The sequence below is a fragment of the Xenopus tropicalis genome, chromosome 3, assembly GCF_000004195.4.
Source record: "Xenopus tropicalis strain Nigerian chromosome 3, UCB_Xtro_10.0, whole genome shotgun sequence".
In the NCBI taxonomy this organism is placed as follows: domain Eukaryota; kingdom Metazoa; phylum Chordata; class Amphibia; order Anura; family Pipidae; genus Xenopus; species Xenopus tropicalis.
In genome coordinates, this window is record NC_030679.2 from 100,001,803 (window position 1) to 100,012,128 (window position 10,326).

A 10,326-nucleotide genomic window follows, 5' to 3' on the forward strand; every position below is an offset into this window, starting at 1 on the left:
CGTACTTATAAAGCTATGTTTTTTTCCTTAAAAGTGATTTTACACCCTGCACCATGATCCCCGCTGAAAACATTAATTAAATAATTAATCAAAGAATTTATGTTATTTTTAATGGTAACTTAAAACATTATCTTACCACCTCAGACTTGGGGGCAGATTTATCAAAATTTGAGTTTAGAGCTTAAAGGAACAGTAACACCAAAAAATAAAAGAGCTTTAACGTAATAAAAATATAATGCACTGTTGCCCTGCATTGGTAAAACTGGTGTGTTTGCTACAGTAACACTACTATAATTTATATAATAAGCTGCTGTGTAGCCACGGGGGCAGCCGTTCAAGCTGGAAAAAAGGAGAAAAGGCACAGGTTACATAGCAGATAACAGATAAGTTCTGTAGAATACAATAGTGTTTTATCTGTTATCTGCTATGTGCCTGTGCCTTTTCTCCTTTGAATGGCTGCCTCCATGGCTACATAGCAGCTTATTTATATAAATTATAGTAGACTTTCTGAAGCAAACACACAACTTTTACCAGTGCAGGGCAGCAGCACATTATATTTTAGTTACTTTTATACACTTTCATTTTTTGGTGTTACTGTTCCTTTAATACATAATAACTTACCCATGTTCTATATATTCCTATGGGTTTTTTAGAGGGGTATTTATCAAATGGTGAGTTCTAACTCTCACCCATTGATAAATACGCTTCTAAAAACCCCATAGGAATGAATACAACATGGGTGAGTTTTTATGTATTTAGCTCTAAACTCACATTTTGATAAATCTGCCCCTTGCTGTAACCTATTCAAGGTAACCCATGAAGGAAAAATTCAGTTGGCATGAAAACTCCATAATAAGTAATATGCTGGCTAACAGATATAGGATCCTTTATTCAGGAACCCTTTATTCAGAAAGCTTTGAATGATGGAATGGCCAATTCCAATATACTCAATTTTAGGCAAATAATTTTAATTTTGGAAGAGTGGAAGAGAAATCTTCTTCTCTGTAATAATAAAACATTACCTTGTACTTGAGCCTAACCAAGCTGAATGAATCCATATTAGGTGGGGATATCAGGAGAAGATCTGCTCAGTTGGCGACCTCACCAAGTGAGCAGATCTTAGCGTGTATGGCCACCTTTAAGGTACAAAGATCCAAATTAAAGAAAGATTTGAATTAAAGAAAGTTCCCTTATCTGTAAAACCCCAGGTTCCAAGTATTCTGAATAATAGATCACATACTGGCAGTAAAGAATGTTGTGAGGAAAAAAAATATATATATATTGTTTTTTACAAGCAGCCATTGATTTTACACCTTAATTTTACACTGGGCTTCATGGCTACCTAAAATGAATACACAGCTTTATAAATATGCTGGACTGAAAGTACCAATGACTGCGTTCAGATGGTTTTTTTATGTGCTTATATTATACACAGCTCTACAAATAGGCCCCTATTAGTGGCTGGCTCCTTGTTTATTGAGTACTTTACCGCTGCTCCCTGACAAATTGAGTTTTACTTTCCATAGTTTAAAGTAACAATATGCAACCTGCAAGTTTTCTTACCACTTTGTTTTTTAACATACTGTATTCTAGTTGTCAATATGTTTATAATCTATTTCATGCCATCACTCATTCTGCTAAAGTTTGTCTTATGAGACTCTTGCCTTAATCTTGACTAGAGCAAGAATTCCAGCCACAATGAAAACACAAGAGAAGTGCTGTTTTTGTACCAGAAAAGTAGAGACAACCATGTACATCAGAAAATGTACCTACAAATGTTCCTTAAAGGAGAAGGAAAGGCAAAGTCACTTGGGGGTGACAAAATGTTAGGCACGCCCGAGTGACTTTAATCGCCTACCTTTTACCCAAGGCTGGTGCCCCTGTATGGAGAGAACAGCACCAGACCGGGGTTTAACAAAGAAGTCAGCTTTTCACTCTACTGCGCATGCGCGCGCCGTTTAGTCCTTAGAAAACAAAGCAGGAAGGAGGAAGCGCTGCGCTACAGGTACCCCGGGCTGGTGCTGTTTTCTCCTAACAGGGGTACCAGCCCGGGGTACAAGGTAAGCGATTAAAGTCACTTAGGGGTGCCTAACATTTTGGCACCCCCAAGTGACTTTGCCTTTCCTTGTCCTTTAACTCAATCTTGTTTTTTTTATTTTTATAATTGCTCAACCCTGAAGGCTTCATCATAAATCTGGTCCCCCATGTCCTTTTTTCAAGACCCAATATCCTATTCTAGTATAGGCAAAATAATGCACTAAAAAGTTTTATAAACAATATGGAATATTGTGCCTATTTCTTAAGCAATCATAAAAGAAGTAGAAAATAATTACTGAGTAAAGCCCAAATTTAAACCACAAAAGCCTTTAAAGCCTTAAAGAACAGACACAACTAACCAAGTGCAGGTGTGTCCTGTAAAGGTCTTCGACGTGAACTGGATGCAGAGAAAGGAAAGTAAGGGCTACCAGGTTTTCCTGAGGATGGAAGTTGCCCAGAGCTTCCAAGTCCAATATCTGCTCGGACGAGGCCAGGCTGTAATACAAAATAAACAATGTGTTAAGAAGTAACATACAAAACAAAAAACAGTAAAATATTTAAATAAAACAAAATGTATTTTTTCTCCAGTATTCCCATAAATCGTTTACCCATAAATACCCATTAAAAAAAGAATAAAACATCTAATTCCAGCAGAGAACATGCCAAAATGAATCCATGTTTTTGTATCCTCAAGACTGTATTACTGCAATGCCTTGTATTATGGTCTTCCAGAAAAAGAGAAAATGTAGCAGCCAGACTACCTACCCAGAAACAACACCACATAACACCAGTTCTATGCTCCCTAAACTGGCTTCCAATTAAATGGAGGATTCTGTTCAAAATTGGTCTTCTTGCGCATAAATCTCTAAATAATCAAGGCCCTGCTAATCTTGAAAAACTTCTGATTCCTCACAATCCCTCCCATCCCCTTCGTTCTTCAGGCTACAGAATATTCAAGGTGCGCAGAGTAGCACTAAAATCCTTTGGATGTTGTGCATTCTGTCACTCTGCAGCCCCAGTATGGAACTCTTTGCCATATGCAGTCCAAGAGGCATCTTTCATGGATGTTTTTAAAAGCAGGTTCAAGACACATCTGTTCATCCAGGCTTTTTGAATACAATATGATGCATCTCTACAGTTTGTAAGCACTTTGCGTCCCACTGGAGAAAAGCGCTATAAAAATGTTATTATTGTCTACTAAAACATTTAAACAAACTCAGTAAAACTGTATAGCAATACATATGTGTTTACCCTGAGTTGGCAACCAATTGCAGGGTATTATTACATGATCACAGAAGAACAGTAGCACAAAGAATTATCTGCATGGGGATGGCCTGATATCACAAACTCAAGATGAGCTAGCTCGCCAAATGAGCAAATTTTAGTGTGCATGGCCAGCTTTAGATTCTGTATATGCAAAACCTCTTTCTCTCTATCAGGCCCCATAGTGAACACATGCAATTGACATTCATGGGGCAATGCTTGTGTTATCAAAGACACTGTTAGGGTAAAGACACACTGAGCTACTAGTAGAAGCTACTTTTTTATGGCTACTAACCTCCATAAAATACCCTGTCATAGACAATACTGAAAATTGCCTATGCTGAAACACACGTAGAGACAATTATCCGTAAATGATCAGCATTGTCTATTTTAGTAGCCGTAACAAGTAGCTGCTACTAGTAGGTCTGTGTGTCTTCACTCTTTGAGGCAGCTTTGAATGTAAACATGCAAAAGCAACTTATATCTACAATGAGAATGAGCCTTTTTTTAATTACAGAATGCAGATCCTGAAAAGATATTACTCTACATACATCAAATTAGAAAGTGTAAAATGAATGAAAAATAACACAAATTTGTGTAAGAGAACATTATACATGAAAAAAAGGGACCTACTTTACTTTTTAAAAAATATACTGCTTTTCTTGCCTGGACCAGTTTATGCTATAGCAGTGCAGTTTATCTTACTAAGCTGAGGGTTGTATCAAGCTAAATTTCAGTTCACTTCAGCAGCTAAAAATCTTTGACTTTGAGGCATGTTAAAAAAAATGTCTATATATGTATATACAGTAAACCCAGGGGGTAGGGAAAGAAAATATTTATCATCCTAATGGGAATCAGTATGAGAAATGGAGCTTCATTTATTCTTACTCCGTTCCATACTAGTACAGCTGTTAATACAATTAACTAGTTATTTCTGAGGTCCTCATTTGCCTGCAGACAACACACTGATATTTTGAGTCAAAGACAGATTTCCCTTGCCCTAGCTGGTAGATTCTAGCAAGTCAGCAAATTGCAAAATTGCAATGCACTACTGACACACACCATGGCTGAGTGGTTTGCAAGGGGGAATGTTAGGTTGAAGAAGGACACTAATGAACCATTTATTTCTCAGAAAGTATAAGAAAAATGTAAATTTGTGAAAAAGAAAACTCTTCTGTTTAGTGAGACACTTTTCCTTTCAGAGAAGTAAACACTGATATGAATAAATTGGAAGAGTACACTGCTGTATATAGACACTATGGCTGTCTTTTGGTATACCAAAATCAATGTTACTGATCCTTTGTATTGATTTACCTGTCAATTTTCTGACAGCTAAGATACATTATTGAACAGTAAAGATCCTGTCCTCCGGGCCTCTACAGAAAAAAGAATATACAAAGGCTTAAGTGCCAGTGGGTTTTGAATATAAATTTTTATGAAATATTTACTTTTACTCATCAGTCTGTTTTTGTCGCTTCTAATAACTGAAGATAAATCATTTGTAGTCTTATCTTTCAGAAACTTCCAACTACAGGTATCGGACCCCTTATCCGGAAACCCGTTATCCAGAAAGCTCCGAATTACGGAAAGCCCGTCTCCCATAGACTCCATTATAAGCAAATAATTCAGAATTTTAAAACTGATTTCCTTTATTTATGTAGAAATAAAACAGTACCTTGTAACTGATCCCAACTAAGATACAATGAATCCTTATTGGATGCAAAACAATCCTATTGGGTTTAATTAATGTTTTATTAATTTTTTAGTAGACTTAAGGTATGGAGATCCAAATTATGGAAAGACCCCTTATCCGGAATACCCTTGGTCCCGAGCATTCTGGATAATGGGTCCTATACCTGTACCTGTTTTTATATAACTATATTATATAATTTACCACATAGCTTTAGAAAAATGTTGATTGGCCACTTGGGTGAGCTGGAAGGGATTAAATAAATCAGAGGGAAACAGCAGGTACAATACACCCCTGAAAAATACATTACAAAAGCACTCACCTTTAGGCTAACTTTTAGTATGTTATAGAATGCCCGTTTCTAAGCAACTTTTCAATTGGCCTTCATTATGTTATAGTTTTTGAATTATTTGCCTTCGTCTTCCACATTTTTGCAGTTTTTAAATGGGGGTCATTGACCCCAGCAGCCAAAAAATATTGCACTGCGAGGCTACAGTTTTATTGTTTTTGTTACTTTTTGTAACTTTATTTTCTGTTCAGCCCCTTTTCTATTCATATACCAGTCTCTCACCAAAACCACTTCCTGGTTGCTAAGGTAACTTGGACCCTAGCAACCAGATAGCTGCTGAAACTCCAAACTGGAGAGCTCCTGAACTGAAAATAAAATAACTAAAAAAAACATACAAATAATAAAAAATAAAGACCAAATGCAAATTGTCTCAGAATATCACTCTCTCCAGCATACTAAAAGTTAACTGAACTAAAAGTTAGTGAACAACCCCTTTGACTTAATCTGCACTTTTGAAAGAGTCACTGTCTCTAAAAAGCACAGTAGTGATTTATTTGAAACTATTTATATGACTTTTGGTGGCAGTTCATGAAAACCATTGCTATAAATTCCACTGCATTTTTGTTATCAAGTGACCACTGATACATGCCATAATATGAGGTGTATAGGATGCAAAAGGGGATACTGCTACATACTAAGCACAAGTCAGACCAATGGACTTTGTATAGGATCCGCACGCTGCTAGTTACACCTCTGGCACATGCAATGCTACAACCCTTGGGTTGCTAAGTAAGGATATTCTTGCATTTTAATGTAAATCACTAAGTTGGCAATTATGAACATGTTGCTTAAATGATCCTATACTAAGGATCTCATTAGATAGTGATGTGAAATACAGTTGTTACAATTTCAAGAACAAAGAAGTCTTGAATGAGTAATCAATAGCAACTGACAGAAGAGAGACGTTAATTATGATCCTCTCTAGTGTTTTGTCTCAGACATGGTTTCATTAAATGCTTTGTGCTAACCTGTAAGCATTCAAGTCATCCTTCGTGCATCTGATCACATATTCATTCCTTTATGTCTCAATACAAAATAACAGTGCCTGTATCGTCTACTTTCATCTGGATTGCTAAAATGCACTCATCAGTAATAAATCACTTACTTTAAAAAAATTATTTTATGCTTGGTAAAGGGCTGACATTTTAATTACTATCTCTTTCTTCAAAAAGTATTCAGCATGCTTAAGAAGATAATGACAGTCATCTATCAACTGCATTCTGTCAATGTAATCAGACTAATATTACATGCGAGAGTGCTACCTAGGGTACAGAGCTCTAAAGCTGCTCTACAGAATACACAGATGCATAGTACCAAATATTAAATATGGCAGCTACAACCTAACAAGATGGAATGATCTGCAACATTTTCCTTTGCTAGGCCCAAGGAATAATTTACTGTGATAGACACAAGGGCTGGAACACAAAGGACACAAAACTGTGCCCCTTAGGGTACATTCACGCAGTTTTTGCACCTGATATGCAGTGTAAAACTGTAACTGGCATCTTGCTGTGGTTGTGCCTTTGATGGTACAACCCACTCATGGACTGTATTTAGCACAAATAATGTTAAAGCACTGACCTAATGTAGTTTAAAGTGATTCATTCAGTCAGTTTTGGAACAGTAACAATTACATTCCCATGGAGGGCTGCACCTGGCCTCAGGTACAGGGCTGTATTAAGGTCTGGTGCCACCCAGGGCCTTTCCCTAAAGCTGCTGCCCATATATATATATATATATGGGCACCTGCAGGCCTGTGGGCCACAGGTTTTTTTTCTGGATTTACTGCAGGTAATCGACCATTAAAAAAACACTTGTTGGTTTGTAAAACATTGGCTACTTGGGTATAACTTATGCCTTGCACTGCTGTGTTCCTGCATTTGATCCAGTTGGGCACTAACTGCCTCCTCATAAAATAGCCCCACTGTGTGTAAATGTGATAGGGACCTTATTAATCAATGCGACTTTTTAAAAGGCTGCTGGGACTAATCGCCGTGTGTGCCTTTGCCCTTACAAGTGCAGGGTAACAGTACATTATATTTTAATTACTTTAAAACACTTTTTTTTTTGGCATTACTGACATTAGGGAGTTGCCAAAAACCAGCCTCATTGTTAACTGTTTTCAAAGGAGTTAGAGAAAGTGTGAGTGTGAGCTCGAAACAGTGCTGTCTGGAACTTCCAAGAAACAGCGCTGCCTGTAAGATCCACTTAGCACAACAGGGTTTGCAACTTACTTACAGATGTAGTGATTAGTTCCTCTGATGGTTAATAGTGGTCAGTAAATGTATCCTGAGGGAGTTGTTTGCAAGGTTACAGTCCCAGTCAAAAGTGGACTAGGAGATGACTTGGTGTGAAAACACCTTATATTGCAATTTTGTGCCTTTATTAGATGTATGATTGTCACCTATATGAGAAGCCAGTTTTATGTAAGGGACTGTCTGGGTCAAAACTGCCTGTATGGATTTCCAAATTGGGAAATTTGGCAGGACGGCACTGACTAATCAGCCTATCGCTGTGGTATAGCCCGACCCCTCATGTCAGAAATACAGCCATTAAATGTCAGAAACCCTTCCCCATAAATCATTCACCCCTGAACTTCACTAATACCAACTGCAACCGCATTATATTTCATATTAGATTCAAATGTTATGCACATTCTCTTAGTGCTCATCCTAATTTATTAATATAGTGCCAGCAAGTTAAGCAGCATTTTATATGAATTGATAACGCACAGAAGTGTTACAATAATTTAACAAACAAGGGCTACAAAGTAAAAGGATCCAAGGGCCCTACCCAAATTTGCTGTAACTACATTTATACAGAGATTTGTAACTGAAAGAAAGTAAAGAACTGAACTGTAGAAACAGGTTATAGTTGTAAAATGGCATTATTGGTACTTTATTATTAAAGACATGGGAATATGATTTTTTTAGAATTGCGGCAAACCAAAAAGGAAACATGTAAATTATATCTGACACTTAAATGTCAGCAATCTGTCATGAACAGCTTTTATACATGACTCATTAATATCAAAGCATTCTATCCAGTATGTTGTAAAACACAGGCATTAAAAAGAACATCTTTTGTATTAAATTATATATATACAAAATAAAATTAAAATGTATAGTAATAAGCAAAAATATGTTGTTTCTATACTTTCGCATTGACAAAAAAAAGATTTTATTACTATTATTATTCAACATACATAGATATAGTTTCAGTTGGGGGAAATCAACAACTTTTTTGATCATATAAAGCAGCCATATCAAGTAGTTAGAGTATGTTCATATAATTGTATGGGTTTTGGAATAAAGACAATTTTAATCTTTTTAACAAACCATAAACTTAGAAAATGTTGCTGTAAAAAAAAGGTATGGACACTCAATCTTTTAAAGATTTCCTTTCCTTTTTAATTAAACACAGGACGTTGTACTTGAGGTTAACTGCATACATCCATATTGGCAAAACAATCTTATTGGGCTTATTTAATGTCTTTTTTAAGTAGACTTATCATACCTCCCGATTTTAAGGTGACTGCCCGCAGTCAAGAATTACCTATTAAATGTCCCGCATTATCAGCAAATCTATAGATGGCTAATAATTCATATTCACAGACCTCAGACCTGCGGCAAACACGCAAATTTGTAAGGCTGCAAAAAGGGGCATGTTTTTGAGGACAGACATGTAAACTAAGGGGTGTGCCTACCAAGGGTGCGTGGCTTTCCATGCAGAACAGCTGTCCAGCTTTTCAGTTCTAAAATGGACCAAATTATAGAAAAACCCCTTATCCATAAAACCCTTAGTCCCAAGTAGTGATTAGCCTAAATCAAAAGTGATGTTTTGCACTGAATTTTAAGTTATCATTCTTATCAGTGAACAGTTGTTTTGAAAGTTACTAATGCAGTAAGTTTAAATTTGGCTCAGGTTTACAGCAATGTGCAAATTTAAAGAAAAAACAAAAAACTTCTTGCTCCCTAAGGGAAAGGGCACATGGGACCGATTGGAGTGGAGTGGATCCGCTGTTCTCAGCCTAAAAAGTGTAATAAGTGTAATTTGGTAGCTCCTTAGTACTGTGAGACTTCCCCATATTCCATTGGCACAGCAAATTCTGGGAATGTAAGATATAAATCTTAAAAACTAAAAGGAATACTATGTCAAGATAAAGTATAAATATAAACCCTAAATATTTTGAACACATTTTTGACACAGTTTTTTTTTTTTTACATTTTGGATGTGAAAATAGCAAGCCATAAAAAGTGTGCATGATTTTCAATTCACATGAATTACTACTGAACATCTGCGCTGAATGAAAATCTGGCTCCTGCAGTCACTGATAAAGTGAGCCTTGACCCATCCTGTGATTGACCTCTTCTTCAGTGCACTTGGGCCACATAAAAGTATAAGAATGCTTTTCTGATCTTATTCATTTGGTTCAACAGGTACTAAATTTACAAAACACAGATTGCATATTATCCGAATTTTGATTTATCACTAACTGATCTATAAATTATTATTATTCATATTTATTTATTTGTTTCCTTCAGGATACTGTTACCATTTTTAGGACTACTGAAATTATTAAAAACTGCAATTTTTTTTCCCTCTTCCTTTGAAAATACACAAAACTGTAGTAGCATCTAATGTCAAGGAAATTTTATCACATTTACAAAAAACAGTTATTCTGTAGTCATATATGAATGTCTAACAATCAGGTTGACTGTAGAAATATTTTTTCAGTATTTATGTCATGTGAGTCTGAATGCATTTTACTTGGTAAGAATAGTTATTTGTACATATTTAATTTTTTTATATATATTATTGAGCGTGTCCACACACAAATACATGGATTTTTTTTTTATATTGAAAAGTTACATAGAATGAAATTATTTCATTAGGCAAATCTTGGTTTAAGACAAGCCCATAGCTAATATTGTTAAAGCAAAATATCATAAGAGACAAAAGATTTTTGTGAAGATAATTTTACATA

At 35.9% G+C, this 10,326-nt stretch overlaps 1 protein-coding gene across 8 annotated transcripts in view; it reads right to left on the reverse strand.

Annotated features, from left to right (window-relative positions):
- Positions 1-10,326, reverse strand: part of tcf12 (transcription factor 12 (HTF4, helix-loop-helix transcription factors 4)) — a 145,798-nt gene that overhangs the window by 42,701 nt on the left and 92,771 nt on the right. For all 8 annotated transcript variants that reach the window (XM_004912704.4, XM_012959616.3, XM_004912703.4 and 5 more), the window contains exon 7: positions 2,397-2,532. In XM_004912704.4, the coding sequence (XP_004912761.1) occupies positions 2,397-2,532 (136 nt within the window). The remainder of the gene's footprint in view (positions 1-2,396; positions 2,533-10,326) is intronic.